Source organism: Orcinus orca, chromosome 9 (genome assembly GCF_937001465.1).
Source record: "Orcinus orca chromosome 9, mOrcOrc1.1, whole genome shotgun sequence".
NCBI classification, from domain to species: domain Eukaryota; kingdom Metazoa; phylum Chordata; class Mammalia; order Artiodactyla; family Delphinidae; genus Orcinus; species Orcinus orca.
Window position 1 is genome coordinate 36,247,795 of NC_064567.1, and position 15,465 is coordinate 36,263,259.

The 15,465-nt window shown below is 39.1% G+C and overlaps 1 protein-coding gene across 3 annotated transcripts in view; it reads left to right on the plus strand.

Moving 5' to 3' along the window:
- Positions 1 to 97: 97 nt before the first annotated feature.
- TMEM168 (transmembrane protein 168) overlaps positions 98 to 15,465 on the plus strand; it is a 53,081-nt gene continuing 37,713 nt past the window's right edge. The window contains exons 1-2 of one of the 3 annotated variants that reach the window (XM_004269879.4): positions 98 to 238; positions 4,631 to 5,884. In XM_004269879.4, coding sequence (XP_004269927.1) covers positions 4,757 to 5,884 — 1,128 coding nt within the window. In that variant the 5' untranslated portion in view covers positions 98 to 238; positions 4,631 to 4,756. Of the gene's footprint in view, positions 239 to 997; positions 1,135 to 4,630; positions 5,885 to 15,465 lie in introns of those variants that run through there. The other 2 variants (XM_049715217.1, XM_049715216.1) reach the window with 2 other exon arrangements.

Sequence of the window (15,465 nt, forward strand, 5' to 3'; positions counted from 1 at the left end):
TCCGTACCGTCGCGGATCCGGCGGCGGGAATATGGCGGCCGTAACCGGGCCAGTAACGGAGAAAGTTTCCGACGAGACTGGCCTGTGCTAGAGCGTGCGGCCTCTGGCCCTCGACTCCCCTGGAGTCCCGCCTCCCCGCTCCGAGTCGCAGGCTCAGCCGCAAGGGCCCTCCCTTTACCGTGCTGGCCCCAGCGCCGACTCCGAGGGTTGAGAGAGTTGGTAGCAGCGGCCGAGTCAGGTAGGTGGGCGAGAGGGTCACTGGCGAGGCGGTGAGACCTGGGCACAGTCACCGCCCAGGGCTCAGAGTGGTGCGGGCCCCAAGCTCCGCCCAGCCGGCCTCCCGGGGCGGAGGTAGGGATACCTGCCCAGAGAGAAGTTGATGGTGTGGTGTGGAGGATGGAAGGCGGGGCGCCTCTCCGTATCCCCCAGCAGTTCCCCACTCAGCTGGATTATGGTCGACAACAGCGAGGCTTCTTCTTGGGCCTCCCACATCTTGCTAGGAGGAGGCAGAATGGAAGAAGAATTGTTATTGCTGCCCTATTGCTGAGGGATTTAGTATTCGAGGTGCCATTCTCCTTGTATGAGATGGGTCCAAAGAGTTATTATCATGAATTCATAGAACCGAAGCACTGGAATTCCCCGACCCTGGGTGCTCAGTATGTTCTTTCAGCTTTTGACACTTCCCCTAGATGGGACAGAAATAGTTTCTGAGTCTAAAGACGTTGCACGTGATATAGTGTGTCTTGGATTCCCTAGAAGTAGGACATGAAAGAGAACTTGTTGGTTTGGAGGAATTTGGATGAATTAAGTGAAGGCTGGCATAAGGCCGAGAGAGAAGCAAACCAATTAGCTCGTTTACTCTTTGTATATTAATACGTGCCCTATAACTGATTGGCATTGTTGTTAAATATAGTTATTTCTGCATCACTCTTTATTTCTTCAACAAGTACGTGTTGAATACCTACTTGGTGTCGAACTTTCTGCTAAACAGTATTGTCTTCAATACTGGTGTACAGTATCGAAGACAGACTTTCAGAGACCTTTTGATCTAATGGGGAATGCAGATTTTAAACAGTTGATGGTCAATATTTTGCTGTTACAGAGGAAGTACATGGATCATATAAATGAGTCAAGGTGATTGCCCTAAGAAAATCATTTAAGCTGAGGTGTAAAGAGTAAAGAATAGGAGTGAGCCAGGTGTGAGGACTGGGATGGGGCCAAGAGGAGGGAAAGCAGTGCACCTGGAGAGGGAATAGCATTAGTATGGTTCAGAATTGAAAGGTCCGTATGGCTAGAATACAAGTTCAAGAGGAAGAATGGTAAGAGATGAGGCAGGAGAATTATGCATATCCAATGAGGAGAGTGTTATAAGGCATTTTAAGGAGTTTAGACTTTGTTGCTTAGAGTGATGGGAAGCCGCTGGGGGCTTTTACGTAACAGAATGATGTGACAAATTTTGGCTTTAAAAAAAGATACTTCTTGGAGAAGGGCAAGAGTGGATGCAAGGAGACATTCAACCATGAGATGATGGTGGCCAGAACTGGGATTGTGACCTTGAGGATGAAAAGAAGTAGATACATTTAAGAGGTGTGCAGGAAAAAGAGTGGACAAGACTTGGGTGACGATTACATACAGGTGGTGAAGGAGAAGAGGGTTTAGAGTAGTACATAGGATTTTATAAAACAGACTCTGGCAGTTGTTAGTTAACTTTTCTGGTATTCAGATTGACTCTTCTGTGCTCCTTTTTTATCTGCCTCTCAAGGAATTTCCTACTGAATCATTAGTGATGGCAGACCCACTGAAAAGGTTTGCAGTGCTTTGTTGTTTTACTCTGATTCAGGCTGTTTGTCTTTTGAAGAAGGTCAGAATGGGAAAAGACTTGTAAATTAGCTATTTAAAAATAATATTCTGTCATGTTGGTTTTGGCCTATAACAGGGTGGCTGCATATATTCCATGCTATGAATGTGCTGTACTTTATTATTTACGTGTTTTCCTTTACCTTTTTCTAAGCTTTTACCTCAGTGCAGAACCGAGCTAGTGCTTTTATTTCTGTCAGGTAGGTTTATACATATGTGTTTAAGTGTATAGTGAGAGAAGAGCCTAGGCTTGGGATTGAACATCCAAAGGATAGATTCAGAATGAAAACCCTGCAAGGAGACAGAGAGGAGAGATCAGTGAGTTAGGAAGAAAATCTGGAGTCTGGTCTTTGGAAGCTAAAGGAAGGGCAGGTTTCAGAAGGTGAAAGGAATCAAAAACGTCAAAGGTTGTTTGAGGAATGTGCAAGATAATGAGTGAAAAGAACCCATGGGATTTAGGAATTTGCAGGTTATTTTAGAACTTGGCAGAGCAGTTTGTTGTTGTGTGGTGGAAACCACTGTTTAGTTGGTATGAGAAGTAAAGCAGTCAAATATTGGCTGTCAAGAGGACCGAAGATTGAACTTGGAAGAGGAGATGAGGATTAGTGAGGATTGTTTAGTTTTGTTTGTTGTTTCTGTATGTTTTTTTTTTTTTTTGGTATCATTTTTTGATTTGTTTTGTTTTGTTTTGTTGTACGCGGGCCTCTCACTGTTGTGGCCTCTCCCGTTGCGGAGCACAGGCTCCAGACGCGCAGGCTCAGCGGCCATGGCTCACGGGCCCAGCAGCTCCGCGGCATGTGGGATCTTCCCGGACCGGGGCACGAACCCGTGTCCCCTGCATCGGCAGGCGGACTCTCAACCACTGCACCACCAGGGAAGCCCTGGTATCATTTTTTAAAAAGAGCTTTGCAAATGGTTGTGTCAATGGATAAGAGAAGAGTTGGAGTTTAAAGAGAGAGGAGAGAGTGTGAAGTTCTGGAAGAGGCAGAGGGGAAGGGATACGTGTGTGGCTAAAATATGTAGCCTTAGATAGGGAAGGGACAGCCTTCCTTTCTTGAATCAGGAAATGTAGATAGAGGTGAGTTTGTGGTGTTGGAAACTCAGGTAAGCTCCCTACTGATGACTTCATTGGAGGCAAAGTCATCTGGTGAGAATTTGGTGGGAAGTGGATGTCAGAGATTTGAGGATAGGGAAAAGAGGTTTGCATAATCACAGAGAATGAGAGTGTGTTGACCAGAGAAACACAGAACTATGTCTCATGAGTTGAGTGGCAACCATTTAGTCTAGTGTGTGATTTTTTTTCTCCAACAGTGTTCAGTCATCTGAGCCCAGACTGTACCATCGACCTTTTGAGGACATATATTCCAACATATTTGTTGAATGATTATATAACACATAGAAGTAATGTTTAAAAAAATGCAACATACTCTAGATACTATCAGTTTCTTAAGTAAAAAGATAAAACCTAAATATACCAAGGAAGATATTTTCTTTAGTGGTGTGTGGTTTCTTAAGAAATGATTGAATGAAAATGTAATTGAGGAAAAATTAGCATTCTTAGTTAATTAAATAAACTTAGCTGTAAAAAATATACATGTTGAACATGTAAATTAGTAATAATACTTGGAACCTCCCAGAGACCCTAAAGCTGTCACCTGGTGACATTCTTTTCCAGCTAAATGGGTAACTAAGAGTTAATTCCAAGTTATCTCATATTTCTCTTGGGTCTTTCTTTTAGTGTCCTGCTATTAGAAAGTATAAATAAGCTGATCACAAACTAGTTACTTTTTGAGTTTTTATTGATTGAGTTCTCTATGGATATTCAGTGTGACCCTGAGCCATTGCATGGATCATTTCTTCTGAAATAGCATACTAGAAAATTTGAAGAATTATGTAGTAGATAGTTAAATCATTTTTTGACTACATCATGTTTGAAGTGCAACTTGAAGGGGCACTTAAGATTGAAATAATTATCTGGGTTCTTTGACAAATAATTGTGGTAACTTTTTAAAAGTAAAATTATAGTTTTAAAAATTTACCTTACAATAAATATTGGTCAGCATTCCAACTTTACAGTTTTGACTAGAAAGGTCCAGAATTGGTTTGCTACAAAGATTGTAGGTTTGATAATCAAAGTAATTTAGTAGAGGAAAAAGTACAGGGAGAATTATGGATCAACTTTAGTGACTGAGTAACTTTAATACAGTTAATCTTCTAATAAGTTTATTAGTTAAACACTGTTAGATTAAGATTTCATCGCATTTTAGAGGTGACTGGTAAAAAGATGTAGATGATTTTAGGCAGGTAGTAATGGTTGCTATTATTGGATACTGATGCTTTTCAAATTAGAGGTAATGATGAGGTCCCTTGTTTCATTTAAGAATTGAGTAGCTTTCCCTTGTGCCAGACGCATCTGCTACATCTAAGCTAAGTTGAATATCTCATCTTTGCGTGTTGTTGAAAAACCACATATCGGAGTAAAAATGAATTATGTGAATTCCTCACCATCTCTGGAAAAACAGTTTCATTGATGGTGACTTAGTCATACAATCCTAGCATAGGATGAGTAGAAAAAAATCTCCATTTTTGTTTGGATAAACTGCAGAGTTTTTAAGCCAGAGACAATTACCATTAAGATACACACAAGTCACATTTTAAGCTGGGTTTCAGAACAAACTTTATTTCTCACTTATTCATTATTTTGTATAAGGAAGATACATGTGAAAGGAAAATTACATAAAATTAACAACGAAATATTTTTTCTTCTTTTTAGATCACTACAAACAAATTCCACCAGAGAAAATGCTGAAGTAGGAGTTACAGAAACATTGGATTTGCTGGATGAAATACAAGCAGTTAATTTTTGTAACGTGGGGAGAAAGCCCAGATTGACAGATTAATGTGTAAATCACTGCGTTATTGCTTTAGTCATTGTCTCTATTTAGCAATGACAAGACTGGAAGAAGTAAACAGAGAAGTGAACATGCATTCTTCAGTGCGTTATCTTGGCTATTTAGCCAGAATTAATCTACTGGTTGCTATATGCTTAGGTCTTTATGTAAGATGGGAAAAAACAGCAAATTCCTTAATTTTGGTAATTTTTATTCTTGGTCTTTTTGTTCTTGGAATTGCCAGCATACTCTATTATTATTTTTCAATGGAAGCAGCAAGTTTAAGTCTATCCAATCTTTGGTTTGGATTCTTGCTTGGCCTCCTGTGTTTTCTTGATAATTCATCCTTTAAAAATGATGTGAAAGAAGAATCAACCAAATATTTGCTTCTAACTTCCATAGTATTAAGGATACTATGCTCTTTGGTGGAGAGAATTTCTGGTTATGTCCGTCATCGACCCACCTTACTAACCACAGTTGAATTTCTGGAACTTGTTGGATTTGCCATTGCCAGCACAACTATGTTGGTGGAAAAGTCTCTGAGTGTCATTTTACTTGTTGTAGCTTTGGCCATGCTGATTATTGACCTGAGAATGAAGTCTTTTCTAGCTATTCCAAACTTAGTTATTTTTGCAGTCTTGCTGTTTTTCTCCGCATTGGAAACTCCCCAAAATCCAGTTGCTTTTGCATGTTTTTTTATTTGCCTGATAACTGATCCTTTCCTTGACATTTATTTTAGTGGACTTTCAGTGACTGAAAGGTGGAAACCCTATTTGTACCGTGGAAGAATTTGCAGAAGACTTTCTGTTGTTTTCACTGGGATGATTGAGCTTACATTTTTCATTCTTTCAGCATTTAAACTTAGAGACACTCATCTCTGGTATTTTGTAATACCAGGCTTTTCCATTTTTGGAATATTCTGGATGATTTGCCATATTATTTTTCTTTTAACTCTTTGGGGATTCCATTCCAAATTAAATGACTGCCATAAAGTATATTTTACTCACAGGGTAGATAACAATAACCTAGATCGAATCATGGCATCCAAAGGGATGCGCCACTTTTGCTTAATTTCAGAGCAGTTAGTTTTTTTTAGTCTTCTTGCAACAGCAATTTTGGGAGCAGTTTCCTGGCAGGTAAGCTTACAGTTTGTTTATTATGTCAGTGCCTATGATATGTGATTAAATGCTTGCTTCAAGAGTTGAATTATTAGAATTGAAAGGTCAAGTTCCTGATTTCAGAAGTAGATGGTGGGGCACTTACTTAATTTTGTTCCTGGAATTGAAGTACTGAATGAATATTGACAGGATAATTTCACTTGCTTTCTAGCAAGAAGAACCAGAATATTAGGAATACTCAGCATGTGACATGCCTCCTGCCTTCTTATTGTTCATTAATGAAACACTCATGGATTAAAGATCCTTAGAATATTAACATTTGAAGGGTGCTTAGAGATTGTTCTTTAATTTTTTCACTTTACACATGAGGAAACTGAAAGCCAGAAAACATATCCAGAGTCACTGGTACTAGCCAGAACTAGGTTACCTAGCTTCTGTCTAGTCCATTGGTCTCCTCATTACATTTCTTCTATATAGTCATTTTCCTAAGATTTTATGTAAAAGGTGATTAGTTATATAATAACATATCAGATTCTTAATTACAGATTAGAGCCTCTCCTAAGAAAGAAAAAAACTAGTTTTACAATACATTTGCTTCCCACAATATGTTTTTGTTTTTTTTTAAAAAAAGGTCTTTTGTAGACAAAGACATTCAAACTATATGGCTAGAGTTTATATCTGTAGTTTATATCAGTCTTCCATTCTCTGAACATTTATTGACTGTACTGTATATCAGGTACTGTACTGGTGCTGAAGATCTTGAGATGAGTAAAAAATGTCTCCGTCATTAAAGAAGGCACAATCTCTAATGGGAGGCGGAAGAGGCAAGGCACGTAAACCAATAATTATTATTACAGTGTCACAAATACTGTAATTTGGGTACATTAGGTTGTGATGTAGGGCAAAAATGAAGGTGAATTTTGCTTGGTGCAGTTCTCTGCTTTGCACCAGTTGCAGCAGAGTGATTTGTCGATGTGAGTGTCTGAAGAGGAGATGTGGAGACTTGCCTGGGAATGGTACATTTTAGTCATTGTGGGCTAGGGCATGGAGCCTGTGTGGGAGTCAACCAGATGATTAAAAAAGAAAAAATCATGGGTGTTGCCTGAGGATATCTTACTCTATTTGCCAGTGCTAGGGACTATCAGAACGATGATGATGGATGAGAACTCTACCAAGAGTTCTCATTCCTCTTCCTCTCTTCTCTCCTTCCTGTTAGCTCCTTTCCCAGCCCGACATTTTTTTAATTCCAAATCAGCCTCATTCATGCTTGACACCTTTCTAATCATCAAATCCTGAAACCAAATATTTTGTAAGTCACCAAATTCTTGTTTTCTCATACAAGTGGTCTTAAACATGGTGTGTGTACTACTGGAGATACACAGAAGCTTTCCAATGAGTCTGTCAGCAAAGATAATTTTAAGACAGTTTCCAGATTCTCACCTTCCAGTCAACTGTTTCTTAAAGTTTATCTACTTGAGATAGGTGTGGAGTGGTATCTAATTGTGATTTTAATTTGCGTGTCTCTAATGACTAATGATGTTGAGTATCTTTAATGTGTGTATTAGTCATTCACTTACCTTTGCTGAAGTATCTATTCAGATCTTTTTTTGATCTAAATTGGGTTGTCTTCTTATGATTGAATTTTTTTAAACATCTTTATTGGAGTATAATTGCTTTACAATGGTGTCTTAGTTTCTGCTGTATAACAAAGTGAATCAGCTATACATATACATATATCCCCATATCTCCTCCCTCTTGCGTCTCCCTCCCACCCTCCCTATCCCACCCCTCTAGGTGGTCACAAAGCACCCAGCTGATCTCCCTGTGCTATGCGGCTGCTTCCCACTATCTGTTTTACATTTGGTAGTGTATATATGTCAATGCTACTCTTCACTTCGTCTCAGCTTACTCTTCTCCCTCCCTGTGTCCTCAAGTCCATTCTCTACGTCTGCGTCTTTATTCCTGTCCTGTCCCTACGTTCATCAGAACCTTTTTTTTTTTTTAGATTCCATATACATGTGTTAACTTACAGTATTTGCTTTTCTCTTTCTGACTTACTTCACTCTCTGTGACAGACTCTGGGTCCATCCACCTCACTACAAACAACTCAATTTCATATCTTTTTATGGCTGAGTAATATTCCATTGTATGTATGTGCCACATCTTCTTTATCCATTCATCTGTCGATGGACACTTAGGTTGCTTCCACATGCTGACTATTGTAAATAGAGTTGCAGTGAACATTGTGGTACATGACTCTTTCTGAATTATGGTTTTCTCAGGGTATATGCCCAGCAGTGGGATTGCTGGGTCATATGGTAGTCCTATTTTTAGTTTTTTAAGGAACCTCAATACTGTTCTCCATACTGGCTGTATCAGTTTACATTCCCACCAACAGTGCAAGAGGGTTCCCTTTTCTCCACACCCTCTCCAGCATTTGTTGTTTGTAGATTTTTTAATGATGGCCATTCTTACTGGTGTGAAGTGATACCTCATTGTAGTTTTGATTTGCATTTCTCTAATGATTAGTGATGTTGAGCATCTTTTCATGTGTTTGTGGGCAATCTGTATATCTTCTTTGAAGAAATGTCTACTTAGGTCTTCTGCCCATTTTTGGATTGGGTTGTCTGTTTTTTTGATATTGAGCTGCATGAGCTGCTTGTATATTTTGGAGGTTAATCCTTTGTCAGTTGCTTTGTTTGAAAATATTTTCTCCCATTCTGAGGGTTGTCTTTGCGTCTGGTTTATGTTTTACTTTGCTGTGCAAAAGCTTTTAAGTTTCTTAGATCCCATTTTTTTGGTTTTTATTTCCATTTCTCTAGGAAGTGGGTCGAAAAGGATCTTGCTGTGATTGATGTCATAGAGTGTTCTGCTATGTTTTCCTCTAAGAGTTTTATAGTGTCTCCCTTACATTTAGGTGTTTAATCCATTTTGAGTTTGTTTTTGTGTATGGTGTTAGGGAGAGTTCTAATTTCATTCTCTTACATGTAGCTGTCCAGTTTTCCCAGCACCACTTTTTGAAGAGGCTGTCTTTTCCTCATTGTGTATTCTTGCCTTCTTTATCAAAGATAAGGTGACCATACGTGCATGTGTTTATCTCTGGGCTTTCTATCTTGTTCCATTGATCTGTATTTCTGTTTTTGTGCCAGTACCATACTGTCTTGGTTAGTGTACCTTTGTAGTGTAGTCTGAAGTCAGGGAGCCTGATTCCTCCAGCTCTGTTCTTCTTTCTCAAGATTGCTTTGGCTATTCGGGGTCCTTTGTGTCTCCCTACAAATTGTGAAATTTTTTGTTCTAGTTCTCTTAAAAATGCCAGTGGTAGTTTGATAGGGATTCCATTGAATCTGTAGATTGCTTTGGGTAGTAGAGTCATTTTCACAATGTTGATTCTTCCAATCCAAGAACATGGTCTATCTCTCAATCTGTTGGTATCATCTTTAATTTCTTTCATGAGTGTCTTACAGTTTTTTGCATACAGGTCTTTTGTCTTCTTAGGTAGGTTTATTCCTAGGTATTTTATTCTTTTTGTTGCAATGGTAAATGGGAGTGTTTCCTTAATTACTCTTTCAGAGTTTTCATCATTAGTGTATAGGAATGCAAGAGATTTATGTGCATTAATTTTGTATCCTGCTACTTTACCAAATTCATTGATTAGCTCTAGTAGTTTTCTGGTAGCATCTTTAGGATTCTCTGTGTATAGTATCATGTCATCTGCATACAGTGAAAGCTTTACTTCTTTTCCAATTTGGATTCCTTTTATTTCTTTTTCTTCTCAGATTGCTGTGGTTAAAACTTCCAAAGCAATGTTGAATAATAGTGGTGAGAGTGGGCAACCTTGTCTCGTTCCTGATCTTAGTGGAAATGGTTTCAGTTTTCACCATTGAGGACTATGTTGGCTGTGGGTTTGTCATATCTGGCCTTTATTATGTTGAGGTAAGTTCCCTCTATGCCTACTTTCTGGAGAGATTTTATCATAAATGGTGTTGAATTTTGTTGAAAGCTTTTTCTGCATCTATTGAGATTATCATATGGTTTTTATCCTTCGATTTGTTACTGTGGTGTATCACATTGATTGATTCACATATAATGAAGAATCCTTGCATTCCTGGGATAAACCCCACTTGATCATGGTGTATGATCCTTTTAATGTGCTGTTGGATTCTGTTTGCTAGTACTTTGTTGAGGATATTTGCATCTATGTTCGTCAGTGATATTGGCCTGTAGCTTTCTTTTTCTGTGACATCTTTGTCTGGTTTTGGTATCAGGGTGATGGTGACCTCATAGAATGAGCTGGGGAGCATTCCTCCCTCTGCTGTACTTTGGAGGAGTTTGAGAAGGATAGGTGTTATCTCTTCTCTAAATGTTTGATAGAATTCGCCTGTGAAGCCATCTGGTCCTGGGCTTTTGTTTGTTGGAAGGTTTTTAATCACAGTTTCAATTTCAGTGCTTGTGAGTGGTCCGTTTATATTTTCTATTTCTTCCTGGTTCAGTCTCGGAAGGTTGTGCTTTTCTAAGAATTTGTCCATTTCTTCCAGGTTGTCCATTTTATTGGCGTATAGTTGCTTGTAGTAATCTCTCATGATCCTGTGTATTTCTGTGGTGTCAGTTGTTAGTTCTCCTTTTTCATTTCTAATTCTGTTGATCTGAGTCTTCTCCCTTTTTTCTTGATGAGTCTGGCTAATGGTTTATCTATTTTGTTTATCTTCTCAAAGAACCAGCTTTTAGTTTTATTGATCTTTGCTATTGTGTCCTTCATTTCTTTTTCATTTATTTCTCATCTGATCTTTATGATTTCTTCCCTTCTGATAACTTTGGGTGTTTTTTTTGTTATTCTTTCTCTAATTGCTTTAGATGTAAGGTTAGGTTATTTGTTTGAGATGTTTCTTGTTTCTTGAGGTAGGATTGTATTGCTATAAACTTCCCTCTTAGAACTGCTTTTGCTGCATCCTATAGGTTTTGGGTTGTCGTGTCCACATTGTCATTTGTTTCTAGGTACTTTTGGATTTCCTCTTTGATTTCTTCAGTGATCTCTTGGTTATTGAGTAACGTATTGTTTAGCCTCCATGTGTTTGTATGTTTTAAAGATTTTGTCCTGTAATTGATATCTAGTCCTATAGCATTTGGTCAGAAAAGGTACTTGATACCATTTCGATTTTCTTAAATTTACCAAGGTGTGATTTGTGACCCAAGATATTATCTATCCTGGAGAATGTTCCATGAGCACTTGAGAAGAAAGTGTATTCTGTTGTTTTTGGATGGAATGTCCTATAAATATCACTTAAGTCCATCTTGTTTAATGTATAATTTAGCATGTGTTTCCTTATTTATTTTTATTTTGGATGGTCTGTCTGTTGGTGAAAGTGGGGTGTTAAAGTCCCCTACTATGACTCTCTTCCTGTCAATTTCCTCTTTTATGGCCGTTAGAATTTACCTTAGGTGTTGAGGTGCTCCTAGGTTGGGTGCATAAATATTTACAATTGTTATATCTTCTTCTTGGATCGATCCATTGATCATTATGTAGTGTCCTTCTTTGTCTCTTGTAGTAGTTTTTATTTTAAAGTCTGTTTTGTCTGATATGAGAATTGCTACTTCAGCTTTCTTTTGATTTCCATTTGCATGGAATATCTTTTTCCATCCCCTTACTTTCTGTGTGTATGTGTCCCTAGGTCTGAAGTGGGTCTCTTGTTGACAGCATAAATATGGGTCTTGGTTTTGTATCCATTCAGCCTGTGTCTTTTGGTTGGAGCATTTAATCCATTTACATTTAAGGTAATTATCGATATGTATGTTCCTATTTCCATTTTCTTAATTGTTTTGGATTTGTTATTGTAGGTCCTTTCCTTCTCTGTTTCCTGCCTAGAGAAGTTCCTTTAACATTTGTTGTAAAGCTCGTTTGGTGATGCTGAATTCTGTTAGCTTTTGCTTGTCTGTAAAGGTTTTAATTTCTCTGTCAAATCTGAATGAGATCCTTGCTGGGTAATCTTGGTTGTAGGTTTTTCCCTTTTATCACTTTAAATATGTCTTGCCACTCCCTTCTGGCTTGCAGAGTTTCTGCTGAAAGATCTGCTGTTAACCTTATGGGGATTCCCTTGTATGTTTTTTTTTTTTCTTGCTGCTTTTAATATTTTTTCTTCTTATTTAATTTTTGATAGTTTTATTAACATGTATCTTGGCATGTTTCTCCTTTGATTTATCTTGTATGGGACTCTGTGCGTATCCTCGACTTATTTCCTTTCCCATATTAGGGAAATTTTCAACTATAATCTTTTCAAATATTTTCTCAGACCCTTTCTTTTTCTCTTCTTCTGGGACTCCTATAATTTGAATGTTGGTGCATTTAATGTTGTCCCAGAGGTCTCTGTGACTATCGTCTATTCTTTTTTCTTTATTCTGCTCTGCAGTAGTTATTTCCACTATTTTATCTTCCAGGTCACTTATCTGTTCTTCTGCCTCAGTTATTCTGCTGTTGATTCCTTATAGAGAATTTTTAATTTCATTATTGTGTTGTTCATTACTGTTTGTTTGCTGTTTAGTTCTTCTAGGTCCTTGTTAAACGTTTCTTGTATTTTCTCCATTCTATCTCCAAGATTTTGGATCATCTTTACTATCATTACTCTGAATTCTTTTTCAGGTAGACTGCCTATTTACTCTTCATTTGTTTGGTCTGGTGGGTTTTTACTTTGCTCCTTCATCTGCTGCATATTTCTGTGTCTCCTCAGTTTGCTTAGCTTACTGTGTTTGGGGTCTCCTTTTCGCAGGCTGCACGTTCATAGTTCCCATTGTTTTTGGTGTCTGCCCCTGGTGGGTAAGGTTGGTTCAGTGGGTTATGTAAGCTTTCTGGTGGAGGGGATTGGTGCCTGTGTTCTGGTGGATGAGGCTGGATCTTGTCTTTCTGGTGGGCAGGACTGTGTCCAGTGGTGTGTTTTGGGGTGTCTGTGAACTTACTATGATTTTAGGCAGCCTCTCTGCTAATGGGTGGGGTTGTATTCCTGTCTTGTTAGTTGTTTGGCATGGGGTGTTCAGCACTGGTGCTTGCTGGTCGTTGAGTTGAGCTGGGTCTTAGCATTGAGATGGAGATCTCTTGGAGCGCTCTCACTGATTCATATTACTTGGGGCCGGGAGGTCTCTGGTGGTCCAGTGTCCTGAATTCGGCTCTCCCACTTCAGAGGCTCAGGCCTGACACCCGACCGAGCACCAAGACCCTGTCAGCCACACAGCGGTCGATCAGCCCCCTTAGAACCAGTCTGTCCTCCTGTTAGGGATTCGATATCCTGCTGGTGTTGTAGGGTCTCCTGCAGAGGCAGTGGGTGGCTGTGGCTCATCGCGGGGAGAAGGACACTGGCAGCAGAAGTTCTCCTTATGATTGAATTTTAAGCGTTCTTTTTATATTCTGAATACAAGCCTTTTTATCAGATATATGATCTGGAAATATTTTCTCCTAGTGTGTGGCTTATCTTTTTTTTTAATGATACTTTTTTTTTTTTGTGGTACGCGGGCCTGTCACTGCTGTGGCCTCTCCTGTTGCGGAGCACAGGCTCCAGACGCGCAGGCTCAGCGGCCATGGCTCACGGTTCCAGCCTCTCCGCGGCATGTGGGATCTTCCCGGACCAGGGCACGAACCCGTTCCCCTGCATCGGCAGGCGGACTCTCAACTACTGCACCACCAGGGAAGCCCTTTAATGATACCTTTTGAAGAGTGCAAGTTTTCAGCTTTATGAAGTCCAGTTTGTCAACTTTTTCTTTCTTTTTTTGCGGTACGCGGGCCTCTCACTGCTGTGGCCTCTCCTGTTGTGGAGCACAGGCTCCGGACGCGCAGGCTCAGCAGCCATGGCTCACGGGCCCAGCCGCTCCGCAGCATGTGGCATCTTCCCGGACCGTGGCAGGAACCCGTGTCCCCTGCATCGGCAGGCGGACTCTCAACCACTGCGCCACCAGGGAAGCCCCAACTTTTTCTTTTATGGGCTGTGCTTTTAGGATCACATCTAAGATATTCATTGCTTAGGCCTAGGTCACAAAGATTTTTCTCCTATAGTTTCTTCCAGTAGTTTTATCATTTTAGTTTTAACATTTAGGTATATGATCCATTTTGAGTTAATTTTTGTTATGGTATGAAGTAAGGATTTTTTTTTTAATATGGCTTTCTAATTGGTCCAGCACCATTTATTGAAAAGACTATCATTTCCCATGTTGAATTACCTTGGCACCTTTGTCCAAAATCAGTGTCTGAGCTCTCTTTTTTGTTCCATTGACCTGTATATCTATCCTTAAAACAGGACTATGCTGTCTCACAAGGTATGTTCTAATTTTCTTTGCAATTTCTTCTTTGACCTATGTTAAAGTTAAAAGTTTATTGTGTGATAGTTTAATATTTGGGGGATTTCCCACATTTTTTCTATTATTGATTTCTAATTTAATTCCAGGTGATTGGAGAACATAGTTTGTTTGATTTCAGTCTTTTATTAAGACTTGTTTTGTAGCCTGGCATGTGTTGTATTCTCGAGAATACATCGTGTTTACTTTAAAAGAGTAAGTTCCTGATGTTGTTGATTAAAGTGTTCCATAAATACCAGCTAGGTTATGTTGGTTGGTAGTGATGTTCATGTATCTATATCCTTGTTGATTTTCTAATTCTGAGAGAGTGATATTGAAAATCTCCATTATAATTAACTAAATTGTGTACTTCTCATTTTAATTCTTTCATTTTCTTGCCTTATGTATTTTGGGGCTCTCTTTCTAGGTGTATATACATTTTTTTTTTTTTTTTTTTTTTTTTTTTGTGCGGTACACGGGCCTCTCACTGTTGTGGCCCCTCCCGTTGCGGAGCACAGGCTCTGGACGCGCAGCCTTAGCGGCCATGGCTCACGGGCCCAGCCGCTCCGCGGCATGTGGGATCCTCCTGGCCTGGGGCACGAACCTGTGTCCCCTGCATCGGCAGGCGGACTCTCAACCACTGCGCCACCAGGGAAGCCTTATACATCTTTAATTATACCTTCTTAATGTATTGACCTTTTTATCTTTATGATAAACAGCATAGTTGAATAGTTACAACAGTCACCTAATGGCTTGCAAAATGTAACATTAACTAGCTAGCTGTTTACAGAGTTTGCCAACTCCTGTTTTAGGCCAGTGCTTCTCAAACTTTAATATACATAGGAATTGCGTGGGGATCTTGTTAAAATCCCAAAGACTGGAATTAAGTAGTTTTGAGGGAGAGCCTGAAACTCTGCATTTCCAGAAATCTTAAAAGTTATGCAGAAAGTCCTAGTCAGAAGTACACCTACTGAGTGGCAAGGTATTAATTTAGCTATTCAAGACTAATGTGTATCTATCAGAGTTTTGTATGCATTAGTTGCTCTTTGGTAACTGCTACTTGTGGTGTAGGCATTGTGTCTTTGATGCAATTAACTTTTTTTTTTTTTAATTGAAGTGTAGTTGATTTACAGTGTTGTGTTAGTTTCAGGTGTACAGCAAAGTGATTCAGTTTATGTATATTATATTCTTTTTCAGATTCTTTTCCCATATAGGTTATTAAAAAATATTGAGTATAGTTCCCTGGGTTATACAGTAGGTCCTTGTTGTTTATCTATTTTATATATAGT